Below are 20,158 nucleotides of genomic sequence, written 5' to 3' on the forward strand. Positions count from 1 at the left end.
CCGATTTGGCCCGGCCCGCTAATCGGCCACAAACCCCCCCTCAGCCTCGCCTCTCGCCCACGCCCTCACCCTCGCCTTCTGTCTCGCTCTCGCCCGCGCCCCTCACTCTCAGTCTCGTCCTTTGCCCTCTCTTGCTCACACCACCTGCCTCTGTTGCCTAACTAAAGCCTAAAGGTAAATTAAGTTTTGTGTTAATTATTTGTCTAACTAAAGCCTAAAGTTTTGTGTTAATTATTTGCCTAGCTAAAGCCTACAGCCTAAAGAAGGAAGTAGGTAAACAGAAGTGGGTCATGTAGTCAAAGTGGGCTAAATGGTCAAAAATGGTATCAAACAAAAAAAAAAAAATTGGGCGGGCCCGTATAGGGCCGGGCTAGGGCCAGCAATCTACTGACCCGTTTTTAAGCGGGCCGATTTGGCCCGGCCCGCAGGCCACTTGGTGGCGGGCCGACCCAGCTCGTTTGCCATCTTTAGTTTAGGGTTATTTTATATTCAACAATAACTTCCAATTTTAAAAAAAAAAAAAATCAGCATCTATGCTTTGTGTTAGATAAACATATTTTTATATTGTAAAAATGATAAAATCCCTAAGATAAAAAGAGTGACTCAAGTACTGTTGGTGTAGTATAAATATACAATTGCTTGTCATATACCCAAAGATTGTACATAAACCCAACATAATAAATCATATTAAGTATTAGCTAAAATAGCCCAAATCACATGTAGATTTTATCTTTAAAAATTATTTCTAAACATTCTATTTTTTAAAATTCTTTTTATAAAAAAATTATACCAAACATGAGAATATAAATTCTTAACCAAACATTCTTAAGAATTTTAAAATTTCTCCTATATCAAATGACTCCGTAAATCATTTAACATAATCAAATATTTTTGTTTTTCTTTTATGTCCAAGTTTTTTAGGCAAACAAAAGGAAAACTTTTAACCATCGAATATGGAATCTTGGAGGGGCAAAATAGTGTTTTAACGGGAACTTTGGGCTTAGAACTAATGGCAGAAGGTTGTAGCTGCAAATTCATCAGCATCAGGAGAGGGAGATATGCTGCGCCAGCTCATGTATATACCACAAAATCAAAAGAAGAATTCAGGAGGCCCAGCTGGCAGCTGCAAACCGCCCTAAAATTTGAAAAGACTAAACCATTCTGAATGAATGGGAACAAGAACAACAACAACAACAACAGAATACATATTTCTTAATCCTTAAAACTGCATTTGGCCATGTTCATTTTAACCAGAACTTATACATCTTTGACCAGCGGCACAGCCTCCATGCTACAGGGTTGCTTCCTAAAAGATCCACTACTTCTAATTAACAAGCAATTTGATTGGAGATATCAGCTTTCTGGATCAGTGGAGTAGCCGGGGCTCTCCAGTTCGTCCATCTGGGCTGACGCAAACGACTCCAAGGTGTCTTCTGATGAGAGCGAGGAAGGCGACTCATCAGAGTCTGAGACGACCTCCTCGTTCATTATGATGTGGCCTTCATCATTTATAATGATGTGTTCATCAAGGTCTGATGTATCAGACTCCGAGTTCCCCCGTAGCAGCTTGTTTATTGACGTCTTTGCCGTTTCAACGAACCATTCATCCTCGGGAAGCGCGCTAACAGAAAACAAAAATTTAATTACACAAGGAAGAACTCTGAGACAGGAGAAAGAGAAAATAAATGAGATGAATGGGTACCTTTGAAGGTCTATGCCCCGAGCAGAGAAAGTCCTGATCGCTCGAGCTATTATGGAAGACGCTATCTGGTGGATGTGTCGGGATGGGTAACCCGCAAAACGTGCAATTTCAACAGTAAAGTGCATGTCTAGAATTAACTGCCAAGGAGAAGGTGAATTAGGAATCTAAGAGAGATAACATCCAGCTAATAATTGTAGCTATAAATGTTTTTAGACAATGCTTTAGCCATTCAGTCTCTCTGTTAATTTAAAAGGTTACCCATCTGGGTTGATACTGAAATTAGAGCCGTGTTATAGTGCCCGAATGGTTGACACTCGGAATGACCAAACAGAATGAAGCCCGCTCGGCCAAGGTTCGGCGGACTTCATCCAAGATGAAATTCACCCAACACACTGCTATTAAAATTAAAATGAAAATAAAAATAAAAAATAATTAAAATTATAATATAAAAATTAAATTAAATTATAATAACAATACAAAAAACAATTAAAATGAAATCCGCCCGTATAGCAGCGGGTGGATTTCAATTTGAATGAAGTCCGCCCGCTGCTGGGTGGGCGGACTTTAACATAGTTGAAGTCCGCCCGTTCAGTTTGGGCCAGACTTTATTTGGACGCATGTTTCGAGGTGAAGCAGCAATTTCAAGGTGAGGGTGTTTGTGTCTTTTAATGCTTTTAGTCATCCTGTGCGTCAACCAACTCGGGCCAAATAGCATTTTTCCTGAAATTAAGTGAAGGTGGCTAACTCTGTTAATTCAGACACTCTTAGGTCAAGCAAACTTACTTTACTGATGAACAACTGCCTAAATGTCAGCCAATTAGTTTTCAAGTACTTCAACATGAAGTAACCTCCTCAAGCCTGAGGGCACCATCCACCCCTTTGAGCAATAATGTTACAGATTCTAGGTCTTAACTACTTCCTAATGTAGTTATTTTTCTGGCAACACAATATTCCCTACAGAGAGTCACTCAAGTTGCGGACTAATTGCTAATTAGTCTCTCAAACCCATTTCAACCCATCTGTCTGTACTCCATCGATGTTCACTTACATTATGAAAGATAACTCAAGAAGACTGATGATTGAGAGAGACAGGCCAGCTTATGTTTTCAGCTGGAGTAACCAGGAGTAGAAAACCTAGAAAGATAAACTCAAGAAGCACTTTTCTTTGAACAGATCCCCGTACAATTTCTTTGTCAAGAGAGCAAATATTCTCCATATCCTATGCTGTCCATAATAGATTCATTCTGAACATCCCACATTAATATGACCTAGATCATGTCCCAATACAGTCATTATGTACAACAAAAAATATTTGCATTTGAATTCTATAATTAAGATTAGGAAATGATAAAATGATGGAACCAACAGAAACAGAAGGTCTAGTTGGATTATATCACGGAAAGAGAAGGGACAGCACATCTCTTTCCTATCGTGTTTAATTTCAATTTATGTGGATACGAAAGTTACCTGTTGCAACCCTTGTGGTTGAAGAGGAACAGCATCATCTTCTAACACACCCCAGAACTCTTCTGCATCAGATAACCAAATTACGACAGTCTCTGTTAGCCTGGCAAGCAAAATTTTCTGTATCTTCTCTTTTCCAAGTAACACATTTCCAGCCACAGTTGCCAACTGCTGCAGCTTCCCAAATAGTGCCTGCAATCATAGCATGAAAGCTCCTTAGCAGAACATCAAGTGAACTAGAAGCAAATGAGAAAAGTAAAAACTAGTTTCTATTATGGCCAACTAAAAACCAGAAATTGTTAAGAGCACCTTAAGCGATAAACCGCATGTGCCCATATCTTAAGAGATATCTTTATCTTTATCATATCTACATCATGCTCATGTCTATTTTTTTCCAAAATAGTAAAGCTTACATCCAGTACTCTCTCTCTCTCTCTCTATTTGTGTGTGTGTGTGTGAACTCCCCCTCTATTCTACCAACTCACCCGATATTTCAACTTTCTAACCTACCCTTGGATTATTAACCTTAATATTTTTATAAGCATTCATCCAAGTAGAGGAAAACTAACTTGACTTCACTGTGCTTGCCACTGAAACCTAAACATTGACAACAAAAAAAAGAAGCAAACAAACAGCACATGTGCCCACTTATTAAAGCAACTGATCCTACAAAAACTAGGAAGCACAAAATCAAAAACTTAAAAAAAAAAAAAAAAAAGTCAAAGGATAAACACAATTATAATTTATACATTGTGGCAGGGAAAATTGGTTTTAAATAAATACATTTTGAAAGATACAGAACATCAAAACTTGACAAGATTAAATGAAGTGACAATTCAGAAATTTTACCTTTGCAGAAGTGGCTCGTGTCTATTACTTTGACAGTTTTGGCCATATAAAAAGAGAAATATGAATTCACTTCCCATTAAATAAGGGCAGGAAACAAGAAACCTTGTATTCACTTACAGAAGGTAACAAGGTGTGTGACATCCAAAGAAAATAACACCTTCAGCAGTTTAAGTGAAAAGAATAAATAAATAATCATAATAATAATAACCTGGAAAGGTAGTGAGGGCAGAGGGTCAGAATCCCAAACATCCTCTCCAAAACCATTTATATAGATCTGTACATCCAATCTTGTTTTCCCGTCTCTGGAATAAATGAAATTCAACACATACTGTCGACAAAAATGATCTCTGAGTTTGTCCAACGAATGCTGGAGATGACGCCTCCAATCCTTAGGTTCTATCATACTATTTGCTGGTGACATGATGCTGTCAACAAGTCCATTCCCTGCCTCCTTACTTTCATTTAGTGCATTCCAAATTCTTGACACAACCATTGGTAATAGTTCCTCGGCAACAGTGAAAGCAGTTCCCAGTAGTGCAAGCTGTTCAGAATCAGTTTCAACTCTAAAAGGTACATCTTCCTTCAACTCTGTAAGGCTGTCATCTTCAGATGGGCCAGGTAAAGCTTTAATCAAAGTATCAACATATTTATCAAAAACCTGTGAAATTCTAGTCAAAACATTGACTCCAAAGTGAATAATGACTAGGGGAGTTAGCTGCTCCACGATGTCCTGCAAAGAATATTTAACCCTATGATTATGAAAAGAAATTGGTAGCTGAATCATCATCAACAATGGAAGCAGCAATTCAATGAATCAATGAACCATCTACTTTTAATAAAATGTTGGATTGTGTGTATTTCACGCATTGTTTGGCCTGGTAAATGCCAGGGATGTCTCCAAGATCACCACTCCACTTTCATTTTTGCATATAGCGATGCAGCAGACAACTGTGCAAGTAGAAAGATCTATAGGTACAAATATGAGAACCCATGAGTATGGCCACATGACAAATGTGATATCAAATAAACTAATGACCAGGATCACAGCCCCCTTATGAAATAGCAATTTGGCTGCTCAAACCCAATTGCACTGTTATGAACCCAATGGCCATTTTGAAATTTCTTGTAATAACAGTAGCTCACATGGCCACTTGCTTAGTTAGCTGCTGGAATGTTCCCCACGGTTGTGATGTGAACCAGTGGGAAGGGCCTATATAAGATCGGATGTAGGAGGACGGGAGTTCTATGTTGAATGAGAAACTCTTTCCCTCTTGACTTCTTTCCTCTCTCACTCTCTCCTACTTCTCCCTCCAAAACTCTCCTCTCTCTCTCTCACTTCTCCCTCCAAAACTCTCTCTCTCTCTCTCTCTCTCTCTCTCTCTCTCTCTCGATTCTTCTAAATTCTCTAAGATTTCAAGTCTCACCCAAGAGACTTAACATTTGGTATCAGAGTCAGTCATCCTCAGCTATGATTCCAACGTAAGGCGGGAGTGCCTTTGGTTTAGTAGATCAGAGGTAATTGTGGTTGATTAGTCGGTGATCCAAATGGCGAAGGGAACCCGATTGAAGCAATTGGAGAATCACATGGAAGCGATGGAGTTTGGAATGTCTCAAATGCAAGAGGCGATGTCCCAGAGCAGAGAGGAGATAAGGGCAATCTGAGATGAATTACGCGAAGATATGGTGGCCTCTCGCGAAGGAGTTCAAAGGGAACTAGCAAGGCATAGGGAGACTATGGAGAAATTCGGACAGAGGACCAACAACATGTTTAATATGACGTCCTCCTTTCCTCAATTCCAGTTGCCACCGGAATTTCCTCCCAAATTAGTAACTGATCAGGGAATGGCAGGACAAGGAATCTTCCCTAAACCCTAAGGAGTGATAGAAAGCTGGGAATTCATCTTATGAGGAGACAAGAAATCAGGTAAGGGAAGTTAATTCTCCTAGATCCAATCAAGGTCCTATGGCAAGATTAGAAATACCTCTCTTTGAAGGATCCAAACCCTGATGGTGGATCCGGAGGCGTGAGAGGTTCTTTAAATTTTACAATATAGCTGAAAATCAGCGGATCAACCTTGCTACAGCCTATCTAAATGATATGGTTGATGCATGGTTCCAATGGTGGTATAGATTGAGGGGAATGAATGCCAGATGGATAGAATTTGCAGAAGAATTGTGTAAACGTTTTGGTGAAAGGAATATGGCTGGTGTAATAGAAAAATTTAATAAACTTAAGTAGGAAGGGTCGGTGACTAAATACCAAGAGAAGTTTGAGGAATTAGAAGCATTAATGTGGAATTCTCAACCCACCCTTATTGATCAGTACTTCGTATCTAGCTTCATTAATGGCCTTAAGGATGAATTAAGGTCCATGGTGAAAATGATGATGCCTACTATAGTTAGGTAAGCGATAGAGAAGGCTAGATTACAAGAGTTAACGTTAAGAGGCAATTTTTAAGAAGAGCAAAGCTATGCCAAGACCCTTTCCACCTAGCAACCACCCTATAGGAAGGAATACTAAAGCATTAGTGGTTGGAGGGGCATCAACCCTTTCCTCTCAGGTCTACTACTATGGAACAAAGGAGATTGATGGGACTATGCTACAGATGTGGGGAGAAGTATAGCCCCGAACACCAGTGCAAGAGGCAACTACTGAACATTGAAAGAGAGGAAGAAGACAAGGTTAAAGGTATGGTGGATGAGGAAGAGGAGGAGCAGAGGCAAGAAGTGGTAGATCCTATTATGGAAGAAGAATCAAAGCAAGGAGGAGGAGAAACTTCCTTTCATGCTCTCAAAGGGGGACCCACTGGTAAGATTATTGAAGTACAAGGGCAAGTGGGGAGGAAGAAATTGTCGATGTTGATAGACAGTGGCAGTACTCACAGCTTCTTGAATGAAGCTACTGCCATGGAGCTAAGGTGCAAGATGACTACCACAACCCCCTTATCCGTGACTATGGATATGGGAAACACAAAGCTGACTCTCATGGGCATTATGGAGCAAGGGGAATGCAAATTGATCAAAGGGAGGAAGCTACAAAGGTGGATGCAAAGTAAGGGGGGCTAGATTGCCCAAATGTATTCCATTCACGCCTTAGAATGGAATGGACAAGAAGTTAAGGAGGCTGGGAAGGATCATCAAACAAAGGGCAGCTTGGCCATGTTCCAATCCTCCACTAAGGAACAACTACTTGATAGCTTACACTTACTCTTACAAGAATTCCAAGGCCTATTTGCTGAACCTCATTCTCTACCACCCCAAAGGGCCCTAGACCACTCTATATACCTCAAACCCCACTCTATCCTAGTTAACATACAAGCCTATAGATATTCGCCTATACAAAAAGCTGAGATAAGGAAACAAGTGGCTAATATGCTCTCTACCTCAATCATCAGACCTTCCCAAAGTCTATTTGCATCCCCTATTTTACTTGTTAAAAAAAAAAAGGATGGATCCTGGAGGTTTTGTGTTGACTATCATCAACTCCCCTATTTTACTTGTTAAAAAAAAAAAAGGATGAATCCTAGAGGTTTTGTGTTGACTATCATCAACTCAATTTCAACACCATCAAAAACAAGTTCCCAATACCCCTTATTGATGACCTCTTAGATGAATTATCTCGGGCCCAATCTTTTCCAAGCTAAACCTAAGATCCAACTATCGCCAAATCCAGATGACACCCTCTGATGTCCCCAAGATAGCATTTCTTACACACCAAGGGCTGTATGAATTTGTGGTGATGCCCTTTGGGCTCACCAATGCTCTAGCCACTTTTTAGGCCTTAATGAACCAAGTCTTTCAATCTTACCTAAGAAAGTCCATCCTAGTTTTCTTCAATGACATCCTTATATATAGCCAAAATTATGAACAGCACCTAACCCACCTTTGAAGTCCTGAATTCTAACAAATTGTATGTTAAGCTATCAAAGTGTACTTTTGTTGAAAAAAAAAATTGAGCACTTGGGCCATATCATTTCTGGGAAAGGGGTGAAGACTGCTCCTAGCAAGGTCACAGCCATGGTGTAGTGGCCTAGACCATAGTCGGTGAAGAAGTTAAGGGAATTCCTTGGCTTGACAGAGTACTATAGGAAGTTCAAACAGAAATATGGCCTCATTAGTAAACCCCTAACTGAGCTCCTCAAGAAGGACAACTTCCAGTGGAATCCCCGAGCTGAGGCAGCCTTCTTAACCCTAAAAAAGGCCACGACAAAAGCCCCAATATTAGCCCTCCTAGACTTCTCTAAAACCTTTGTGGTGGAAATTGATGCGTGTGAAAATGGAATAGGGCCAGTGTTAATGCATAAGGGGAGACCCCTAGCTTATATCAGTCAGGCTTTGGCTCCAAGACACCTAGGCCTAAGTGTTTATGACAAGGAGCTCTTGGTAGTGTTGGGGGCTATTGAAAAGTGGAGGCACTATTTGGAGGTCAGCCTTTTCATAATTAAGAGAGACCATGAAAGTTTGTAATTTTTCTCCCAATAGAGGCTACACACTCAGTTATAAAGGAAGGGAATCTCGAAGTTAATGGGGTTGGACTACACTATTGTCTATAGCAAGGGAAGGGAAAATGTGGTGGCTGATGCCTTGTCTAGGAAGGAAGAAAGGGGTCAATGCCAGTCCATTTCAGTTGTGGTTCCTAAGTGGGTAAAGGAGGTGGCAAGGAGTTATGACCAAACGCCATGGGTTCAAGATATAATAGCACAATTTGCAGTTCAGCCAGTAGGAAGTTTAGGGTACACATTTTCTAATGGGTCGGTGAGATTCAGTAGAAGATTGGTGGTTGGTGATGACGAGGCACTGAAAGGGAGAATCATAGCCTCTTTGCATGGTTCCCCAGTGGGAGGTCACTTAGGGATTCGGGCCACCTACCAAAAAGTAAGGCAACTATTCTTTTGGTCAGGGCAAAAGAGAGAAGTAGTGAAATTTGTGTTATCATGTGAGACATGTTAGAGATGCAAACACGAAAATGTGGCTTACCCGAGGTTGCTGCAGCCCTTGGCAATTCCAAAACAGGCTTGGGAAGGGATCTCCATGGACTTTATAAAGGGACTTCCCAAATCAGAGGGTATATGGTAGTGGTAGTGGTAGATAAACTAACCAAGTTTGCACATTTTATCAGTCTAACCCACCCATTCTTAGCACAAGAGGTTGCAAGAATGTTTATGGACTCAATGGTGAAGATTCACAAGGTGCCTAAGTCTATTGTCTTAGATAGGGACAAAATTTTTACAATTGTGTTTTGGTAGGAGCTGTTTAAGAGCTTGGGGGTAGGGCTGCACATGTCCACAGCCTACCACCCCCAAATAGATGGCCAAATAGAGAGGGTCAATCAGTGTTTAGATGCCTATTTGAGATGTATGTGCTTCACCAAACCTAAGAGTTGGAATAGGTGGTTATCATTAGCCCAATGGTGGTATAACTCTAACCACCACAGTGCCATCAACCAAAGCTCTTTTGAAGCAGTGTTTGGGCATAAACCCCCACTAATTCCAACCCTATCAAGCTCTACAGCTACTATGGCTATGGTGGATTAGTATTTGCAGCAGAGGCAAGAGGTTCTGAAAGTGTTAAAAAGAGAATTGAATACAGCTCAGAACCGGATGAAATAGAGTACTGACAAGAGAAGAAGTGACCAGTCTTTTGAAGTAGGTTATAAAGTTTATCTGCGGGTGAAGAGATTTCTACATCAGCCCTTTACATCCACCTTGGCCTCTAAGCTAAGTCCAGAGTATTTTGAACCATATGCCATAGAAGCAAAGGTGGGAAAGATTGCCTATAAGCTAAGGTTACCAGCACATGTTAACACGCATCTTTTATTTCATGTCTCCTATTGAAGAAGTCTATCGAGCCAAAAGCTACAGCTAGCCTGGAATTGCCTAATGTGAGTGAAGAAGGATAAGAGGTGGTGGAGCCTCAGGCTATCCTAGACAAGTGGGTGGTCCATCAAGGCTCGGTGCCCCTAACCCAGGTACTAGTAAGGTGGTCCCACACAACATGGGAGTATCTACCCGAGCTGCTCACTCAATTTCCTCAAGCTACAAGACTACTTTAGATTCTTGAGGATAAGAATAATTTCTAGGGGCGGGGAATGTTATGACCCCAATAGCAATTTTGAAATTTCTTGTAATAACAATAGCTCACATGGCCACTTGCTTAGTTAGTTATCGGAATGTTCCCCACAGTTGTGATGTGAACCAATGGGAAGGGCCTATATAAGGTTGGATGTAGGAGGATGGGAGTCCTACGTTGAATGAGAAACTCTTTCCCTCTTGATTTCTCTTTCTTCTCTCTCACTTCTCCCTCCAAAACTCTCCCCTCTCTCTGTCTCTCTCGATTCTTCTAAATTCTCTGTGATTTCAAGTCTCACGAAGAAGGCTTGACATGCGATAAGTTCACATGCCATATCATTAAAGCTGCCAACCCCAATTTAAAGGAAAATATGAATCAAATTTTTGATAAATAAAACTAAAAGGTTGAAATGGCACCATAAACAAGCTATCGCAAGTGAAGAATGACTCCAAACAACAAAGCAACTTAGACTACACATTTTACCATGTACTCATAATTCTCATACGCATACCATAAGGAACAATGTCCTAGTTCAAAAAGCAGTGGCTTGAATTAAGCGAAAGTTTCTTACTGTTACATTACAACAACAATAACATATCGAGCCTTAATCTCACTAGATGGGATCAACTACATGAATTCTAGCTTGCCAATAATTTCTTTCTATGGATATCTTTTGTAAGGCCATAACTCATGTCATATCTAAGAGTCTCCCACTAAGTTTTTCTTGGTCTTTCTCTTCCTCCTTTGCTAAAGACTTATTTCATTTCATCCACTCTCCTCATAGGAGCCTCTATCAATCTTCTTCTCATATAAACAAACTATCTTAATTGTATTGAGCAGATTATTCATTTTATCGTTTAATAGGAGTCCCTATAACCTTATTGTGAATAACCTCATTTCTAATATTATTGTTTCTTGCATGGCCAGAAATCCATCTTAACATCCTTTTCTCTATTACACTAATATTTTGCACGTGGTGCATTACTGTGCAACAACTGTCCCATACAAAAAAGGTGATCTTATAGCTATCTTATAAAATTTTCCTTTTAGCTTTAACATAATGATACCATTAGATAAAACCTCAAACAAGCTTTTCTATTCTAAACATTCGGCCTTAATTCTGACAGTAACATCCTCAATAACTCTCTTGATCTTTTCTTGTGATAACGTCATCTTTGAGTTCCACCATAACATCATCCACACTTATATTTTTACTAAACTTAAAACCTCTATATTCAATTTTCAATATGCTCAACTTAAAACCTCTATATTTTAAAGTGTTCCCCCATATCTCAAGCTTTCTTTTAATGCCTTCTTTTATCTTAACCAACGAGACAATATCATCTACAAATAGCATAAACCAAAGCACCTTTGCCTAGATATGTTTAGTGAGCCCGTCCATTATTAAGGCAAAGAGAAGAGAGCTTAATATAGATCCTTGATACAATTCAATTGTAATTAGCAAAACCTCAATACTTCCACATAGTCTAACATGTGTTTATACTCCATGATACATGTCTTTAGAAACCTATATATAAGCAATTTAGACTCATTTCTACTCTAAGTCCCTTAATAAGACTTATCAAGAGACTTTCTTATAAACTTTTCTCAATCTATAAATACCATGTGTAAATTCTTCCATTCATCTCTATTGTCACAAGATCAGTATGTAAATAAGGGAAGATTATAGGATATTAGTGTAATAAGGAGTAAGCTAGCCGTTACAGCACATGGGCCGATTTCAAATGTAATCAAATACTGGCGCCAAGGTATGGGTATTATATAACCAGCCTTCACGTCCAGAGAAAGGGACTTGGAGAAGATAATTGACTCAATATTTCCCTCTCAATTCTCTCTCGCGCTCTCTGTTCTCTCTTTCACTCTCTTCTCTCAAATTCTCTCCCCTTACTATTCTTTCTCTTCCTAATACACGGATTTCCCACGCAAGCCTTACTGAATTGCAAGGAAACGACCCTTGTTAGATTCATAATCTGACAATTTGGTATCAGAGCATCATCTTGGGTGATCAGTTGGAGTTGGAGATGGCAGACGGTACTCAGATGAAACAGATAGAATCGCAGCTTCATCAGGTGTCGACAACTATGGGAGAGATGCAGAACCGAATGGAAGCACTGGAGAATTCTGTCAATCGACGAATTGACGAAGTGGTGCAAGTATGGCGGGAGGAAAGCAGGACGCAAGCGGCGACGTTGGAGGAGCAGATGAGGGAGCAGGGTCAGGCCCTTAGAGATCAGATGCAACAATTTGTTCTGATGCTCACTAGCCAAACTCAGGAACGACTCTCACCTGAGTTTCCTCCAAGGGATAGATCGGAGCCAATTTTGCATGACCACGGGGGAAATTCCCGATCGGAAGGATTGGCGGAATTAGAGATCGAGCCTCCAAGCAGAGAGGAGAATGATGGAATTAGAAGGCCAAGCTACGGAATCGGATCACACCAGATCGGTTTTCCTATGCCTAAGATGGAGATACCTCTCTTTGATAGCCAAAACCCACGGTGATGGGCGAGACGTTGTGGCAGAGTATTTAGCCTGCACAATGTGGCTGATGCTCAGAAGGTGACGCTAGCGGCTGCGCATCTCAATGACGAAGGGGATGCATGGTATCAGGGGTGGATAGGGGTGAAGGAAGAGTGCTCGTGGGACGAATTTGTGGCAGGACTTTGTGAGCGATTTGGCAAGAAAGGAATGTTGGATGTGGTAGAAGAGTTTAATAAACTGAAACAGGGAGGTTCGGTTACAGGCTTACCAAAAGAGGTTTGAGGAGCTGAAGGCTCTCATGTTACTATCAAATCCCACATTGACGGAAGGCTACTTTGTATCAAGTTTCATTAGCGGCTTGAACGAAGAAGTTCGTCCCACAATTAAGATGTTCCAGCCTAAGACGGTCCAACATGCAGTTGAATGTGCTAAGTTGCAAGAGTTAATAGTAGAGGCTCTGGTTAAAAAACAGAAGAGTGTGGCTAGAGTATGGCAGACCACGCCCTTACCATCCAATAACAAGGGATGGGGAAGGAATGGGGGACATGTGGGAACTGGCAGCAGAGGATTGGCTGCCCTACCAACGCCTACCCAGCCGCCTCAAGGACAGTTGATCGAGCAGAGGAGGTTAGCCGGCTTGTGCTTCAAGTGTGAAGACAAGTACAAACCTGGTCATCAATATCGAAGACAATTATTGTTGTTAGAAGGAGAAGAAGACGGAGGAGGATTGGAAGAGGAGGATAGCAACATTGTGGAAGAAGTTGGGGATGAGGAGAAGGTCGAGATCTCCCTACATGCACTAAGGGGTGTTGTGACTAACAAGATTATCAAAGTGGAGGGCAAAGCAAGAGATAGCCGCCTAATGATCCTAATTGATAGTGGAAGCACACAGCTTCCTGGATGAGGGGATCGCAAGGACACTGAAATGCCGACTTTCGGGAACTCAACCCTTGTCAGTGACTGTAGCTAACGGGCAAAAGGTTTTGTGTAAATCAGCTTGTGTAAGGTTTTGTTGGCAGATGTAGGGGGAAGATTTTGAAGCTGACCTCCGATTGCTTAAGCTGGGGGGATGTGATATGGTATTAGGTGTAGATTGGATGAGAGAAGTGAGCCCCATTTGTTTCGACTTTAACAAGATGGAGGTCACATTTGAGAAAGGGGGAAAGAGAATGACTCTGACTGGCAGCATAGAGACTGGAGCTTGTAAGATGATTTCAAGAAGAAGGTTGCAAAAGTTGTTCAAAAGTAAGTGGACACAGGTAGCTCAGTTATTCTCCGTACAGACTATGGACATGAGGGAAACTACAGATGATGACGAGCACTACAGGCTGAACTTAGTTAAGGCGACGCCCACTCCTTGGGAGTGTCACAACCCAAGAGTTAATTAGAATAGCTATGCTGTATTTCTTTTACTTTAATTGTTGCACCTATATTCCAGCTATCAATTCTGTTAGAATTGAAAAGGCCACATGTGAGGCCTTAGGAAGAGGACAAAATAGTTTGTTGTAACTGCTGGAGGGGGAATGATCTGCTGCATTCACACCCACACCAAGCAGCACCTATATATATTCATCCCATTCCATGGGAGAAGGCATGCTGAAAAATTGATATTGAATCTCTATTTTCCTCTCTACATTTCTCTCCAATTCTCCCTCTCCTTTCTCTCTATTACTCTCTCCATTTCTACTGATTTCTTCCCCCATTTCCCCCTCCTACAATTTTGATTTCATTCCCCAATTCCTCTTCTAACCCATCACGAACCCTAGGTTCATGACAATTGGTATCAGAGTAATCGTCCTCGGCCGTGAGTTCGTAAATTCAATAGTGTCCGATCCGATTTGGAGGTCCCACCGGGAGTCGAACCCAGGTCTCTGGATTCAAAGTCCAGAGTGCTAACTAGCTAGAGCCGAAGCAGAGCAACGGTTCTTGGCGGTGGTTCCGATTCGTTTCAAAGGCTGCTGAAATCAATTTCAGTGATTAAATGGAATAGGCAGAAGTTCTGAGGTGATAGCGAGTCCATTGGTGTTGATGCAAACAGCCAGGAGGTCGCGATTTGGACTTGGGAGTGTAGCGACTGTCCAAGACGAGCGTGAGTCCATCGAAGGTGAAGCAGACGGCCTAAGCGTGTGCGACTGAAGCGGAAGACAGGTTGCAGGAGCTCCGCTGGAGTTGCCGACTTCAGTGGCGACTTTGAAGGACGGTAACGGAGCTGACCTCGGCCATCCAAGCAAGCTTAGGGAGCGACAGCAGTGACGCGGGTTGGTCGAACGACTGGAGTGGGTGACTAGAGGGTGACGTGAACGGCCAGGAGATTGCAATTTGAACTTGGGAGTGTTGCGACCGTCCAAGGCGAGTGTAAGCCCATCGGAGGTGAAGCGGACGACCCATACCATTACGACCCAAACTGGTAAGCTTCGTATAGGCGTGGCTGTGGCAGTTTTGATCGAGAACTCCGTTCGGAATTCTGTGGGTGTGGCCGCTAGATCGAAAGGCACGGTGGTGCTACAAATTTTTGGGTCGAGAAGCAATTCTGACCGTTCGGGTGAGGCGAGCTGCCCACCTTGTTCGGAAGGGGATTCCGACCATTATAGAAGAATTAACCCAGGGAGAATCGAGCCCATAACCAGCCACTGAAGCAACGAGCAAGTGATTTTCATTGGTGATTTGGAGGCGACTTGGCTGGGTGATGTTCCAGCAACTCTGGAGATCTGGAAGGTGGTTAGGTGTTGGAAAGTGCTAATCTCCAAGCCAGCGAGCCCCCTCAATTCGGAATTGGAAGGCGCAGCAGGTGAGTGACCCTCGGCCAATAATTTCAGTAATTATTATACGGAAATCGGGAGCAACAGGTTGAATTCGACTGAGATTTTTAGTGATTCAGAGCAGCAGAGTTGATTAATTTAGTTAGGCGAAGGCATAGCAGCTATTTGGAGTCAATTGATTTTCTGGAGGCTGTTTATCCGTTGCGTTAGTTAGCTTGAATTGGCAACTCAGTTGCAGATCAGAGTGGCGCAGCGGATTCGGTGGGTTTCATGTGGGAAGTGGACTCCTCCAGCTTATCCAGCTCGTGGGTTGTTGGTGCTTGAGGCTGTGAGCAAAGGGAAACAATGGCAGCCAAGGGGAGCAGTGCATACATGGAGCAAATGAGCCCTAAATTGCAGCAAAAGAATGCTTCATTTTCAGCTGGAATGGAGCTTCAATGGCAGCCAAAGAATGCTACATTTTCAGTTGACCAAAAACATCAAATTTGGGAAAAGAAGTTTGAGAATGAGACTAGCCGAAGGGACAAAGGAACTAGCAATGGATTTGATGAAGTGTGCAAGGAATTCGGTCGAATGTTTCACGAGAAGTTGCAAGAGTTTGCAATGATACTATCTAAGGAGTATCATTACACTTTTCCTGCTGAATACTTTGATGACTATCATGAAAGTTTCAACAAAGAGGAGTTTCTTAAAATGGAGAAGCCGAAGGAAGAAAAAAGTGAGGAAAAGGAATTGGAGGAAGGCAATCAATCAATTGACAGCCTCTCAAGCACTCTTACTAGTGCTAAGACACTTGGTCAGGTGTCAATCATTGAGCAATCGTTGGCTGGAAGTGAAGTTGCAGCATCTCCTGATGTTAATGCTCACAAACAGCCTTGGTATGAGTATTCAAGGAAAGAATACAAACCCCCATTGCTGCATTTTGAGGCTGCTGTTGATATTTCTGCAGCAAAACATGGCTGTGGGATGAATGGGTCGACTTCAAATATTCCAAAGAGTACTGGGACGTCTTTTGCCACATCATTCTCTACTCAATCTGGTGCTGCATTACCTGTTTTTCATCATGCAGGAACCATTCAAGGAGTTCAACAGCCTGCTGGGAGTTTTTCTAGTGGATGTTTAGCCTCAAACAATCTCCCTATTGCTCTTTCTCAGATATCTAATGGCAGCTCACATGATCATTCAAGGGGGCAGGACACATTCGCTGAAGAAAGAGATGCTGATTTCTCTTTCAGCCAAGGGAATTTTTCTGAGTTATGATCGTGAAAGTAGTCCTCTCGACCAGCAGCAAATTCAAAGGCGTGAGGAATTTTGGAGGCCGGTTGTAGCTGGAAAAAAAACTAAGGGAGGTAGCTAAAGAAGTTGTAGGTTTTGCCAAAGGGGTTGTAGCTGGAAAAAAACTAAGGGAGGTAGCTGAAGAAGTTGTAGGTTTTGCTGAAGGGAACAAAATTCCAGCTGTTGTATTGGTTTTCCCTCCGGTTGGAAAATTCAAATGCTGGTCTATTGCATTGACTGATGAACAGATGATTGAAGTCGATGTGGCAGCAAGCCATGATGTTGTTACGGTTGAGGAAAAAGAAAAGAGGAAAAAATCTAGAAGGATAAAGAAGGAAAGAAGCATTAAACTGATAGAGAAAGCTGGAATTGGATGAATATGAACGGCTCAACGTAATAAGTTTCTTGGGGACAAGAAACTTTTCAAGGAGAGGGAATTGTCACAACCCAAGAGTTAATTAGAATAGCTATGCTGTATTTTTTTTACTTTAATTGTTGCACCTATATTCCAGCTATCAATTCTGTTAGAATTGGAAAGGCCACATGTGAGGCCTTAAGAAGAGGACAAAATAGTTTGTTGTAACTGTTGGAGGGGGAACGATCTGTTGTATTCACACCCACACCAAGCAGCACCTATATATATTCATCCCATTCCATGGGAGAAGGCATGCTGAAAAATTAATATTGAATCTCTATTTTTCTCTCTACATTTCTCTCCAATTCTCCCTCTCGTTTCTCTCTATTACTCTCTCCCTTTCTACTGATTTCTCCCCCCATTTCCCCCTCCTACAATTCTGATTTCATTCCCCAATTCCTCTTCTAACCCATCACGAACCCTAGGTTCGTGACAGGGAGGTAACTCAATCCAATTCTCTTAATTTACTCTAAGATGAATTTGTGGATTTGTTTGAGGAACCAAAGTCGCTACCACCCCCAAGACCAATAGATCATACCATTAACCTCAAACCCAATACTGAAGCCATCAACATCCGTTCATATAGATACCCCCCAAAACAGAAAGCAGAAATTGAGCACATGATCAAAGACATGCTCCACACTTCTGTTATACAGCCTAGTATCAGTCCTTATGCCTCACCCTTGTTGTTAGTAAAGAAGAAAGATAGGAGTTGGCGATTTTGTATTGATTACCGCCAACTCAATTCCCAAACCATAAAGAACAAATTCCCCATACCCATCATTGAAGACCTTTTAGACGAATTGCAGGGTGCCAACATTTTCTCTAAACTCGACCTTAGGTCGGGATATCACCAAATCCGAATGCATCCCAAAGATATACACAAAACAACCTTTCGAACCCATCAAGGCCACTATGAATTCCTAGTTATGCCCTTTGGTTTAACCAATGCCCAAGCCACATTTCAATCCCTTATGAACCAAATATTCGAACCCTACCTCCGCCAATTTATCTTGGTATTTTTTGATGATATTTTGGTTTACAGCCCTTCCTTTAACAAACACTTGGAGCACTTACAGACTACTCTACAAATCCTCCGATTCAATAAGTTGTATGTTAAGAAATTGAAGTGTGCATTTGCACAATCCCAAGTGGAGTATCTTGGCCATATTATTTCAGGAGAGGGAGTTAGCACTGACCCACAAAAGGTGGCAGCCATGACAGCTTGGCCCAGACCAGTTAACGTGAAAGCCTTACGCGGGTTCTTGGGCCTCACAGGGTACTACCGAAGGTTCATCAAGGATTATGGTATCATAAGTAAACTATTGACGGAGCTGCTTCAAAAAGAGGGGTTCCGCTAGAATGAGAGGGCAGAGGAAGCTTTCAGGAGATTGAAAACTGCTATGAATACGGTACTCACACTCAGTTTGCCCGATTTCAATTAGCCTTTCATATTGGAAACCGATGCTAGTGATGGAGGGGTGGGGGCAATGTTGGTGCAAGGAGGGAGGCCGTTGGCTTTTATCAGTCAGGCACTAGCGCCCAGACATTTGGGCTTAAGTGTCTATGATAAAGAGCTCTTAGCTGTTCTCATTGCGGTAGAGAAATGGCAACACTACCTTGAAGGAGGCTCGTTTGTTATCAAAACTGACCATGAGAGCCTTAAGTTTCTTCTATAGCAGAAATTGCATACACACCTCCAGCAGAAGGGCATGTCGAAGCTAATGGGCCTGGATTATAGCATACAGTATCGAAAGGGCCAGGAGAACAGAGCAACTGATGCTCTGTCTCGTTGTGTGGAAGAAGGAGCCTCTGCAGCCATCACCGCGATCACCCTGGATTGGCTACGAGAGGTGGCGTCCAGTTACAACAAAGGGGAATGGATCAAAGAGTTGTTGGAATAGCTAATTTTGACACCCGACAGCAAGCCGGGTTATGTGTTGACAAATGGGTTATTACGGTACAAAGATAGAATAATAATTGGGGAGGACCAAGCTCTACGTCACAAGATCCTAGAAACATTGCATGACGCACTTGTGGGGGGTCATTCGGGCATCCAGAACACCTACAGCAAAGTTAAACAGCTCTTCTTCTGGCCAGGATTACGGAAAGATGTGATGGAGTATGTCAAAGGCTGTGACACTTGCAACATATGCAAGCATGAGAACATACACCCTCCTGGATTGTTGCAGCCACTTCCCATTCTTGCTCAAGCATGGACCCACATCAGCATGGACTTTGTCGAAGGCTTGCCGAAGTCCGAAGGTAAGGACTGTGTGTTGGTCATGGTGGATCGTATGACAAAATATGCCCACTTCTTGGGTTTGGCCCATCCCTTCACTGCCCAAGAGGTGGCACGAGTTTACTTGGATCAGGTCAGTAAATTGCATGGGCTACCTCAAGTAATTGTCTCAGACAGAGACAAAATCTTCACCAGCCTCCTCTGGAAAGAACTGATGAAGTCTCTCGGTATTAAGCTGCACATGTCCTCCTCATACCACTCGGAGACGGATGGTCAGACGGAACAGACCAATCAATGTCTGGAGACGTACCTCAGGTGCATCAGTTTAATGCATTCTACAGGGTGGCACAAATGGCTTTCCCTCGCCCAATGGTGGTACAACACCACTTCACACTCCTTGAAAATGACACCGTTTGAAGCCCTATATGGCTACAAGCCTCCTCTCTTACCATTGCGACGCAGCCACAACCAAGTGGCTACTGTCGACAATTACTTAATTCAGCGGCAACAATTGTTACAGACCTTACGAGAGGAGCTAGCGTCTGCCCAAAATCGAACGAAGCAATATGCGGACTGAAAGCGAAGCGAACGGGAATTCGCTGTGGGAGACAAGGTGTATCTCAAGCTACGACATGCCCAGTTGAAGACTCTGGCACTTAAGGCAGTCTTGAAGCTAAGTCCCAAATTTTATGGCCCTTTTGAAGTGATTGGCAAAATCGGGCCGATAGCGTACAAATTACAACTACTAGAAGAGTCTCACATACACCATGTGTTTCACGTGTCACTCCTCAAACCTTCTTCAAGCAATCATCCTGTCAGTTCTACATTACCTACTGCTATACAACCCGCTCACCAAGAAGCGGAACCAGTAGCCATCGTCGA

At 42.2% G+C, this 20,158-nt stretch overlaps 1 protein-coding gene and 1 non-coding gene across 6 annotated transcripts in view; both read right to left on the reverse strand.

Moving 5' to 3' along the window:
- Positions 1-1,057: 1,057 nt before the first annotated feature.
- The window catches only part of LOC127807528 (exocyst complex component EXO84C), a 52,137-nt gene continuing 33,036 nt past the window's right edge, over positions 1,058-20,158 (reverse strand). For all 5 annotated transcript variants that reach the window (XM_052345439.1, XM_052345440.1, XM_052345442.1 and 2 more), the window contains 4 exons: positions 4,224-4,745; positions 3,170-3,358; positions 1,703-1,839; positions 1,058-1,621 (listed from right to left, as the gene is read on the reverse strand). In XM_052345439.1, coding sequence (XP_052201399.1) covers positions 1,354-1,621; positions 1,703-1,839; positions 3,170-3,358; positions 4,224-4,745 — 1,116 coding nt within the window. In that variant the 3' untranslated portion in view covers positions 1,058-1,353. The remainder of the gene's footprint in view (positions 1,622-1,702; positions 1,840-3,169; positions 3,359-4,223; positions 4,746-20,158) is intronic.
- On the reverse strand, positions 16,333-16,413 carry LOC127809013 (small nucleolar RNA snoR35). Its single transcript, XR_008025024.1, has one exon. It is a non-coding gene; the product is annotated as a small nucleolar RNA snoR35 (small nucleolar RNA).

This window comes from Diospyros lotus, chromosome 8, assembly GCF_014633365.1.
Source record: "Diospyros lotus cultivar Yz01 chromosome 8, ASM1463336v1, whole genome shotgun sequence".
Lineage (NCBI taxonomy): Eukaryota > Viridiplantae > Streptophyta > Magnoliopsida > Ericales > Ebenaceae > Diospyros > Diospyros lotus.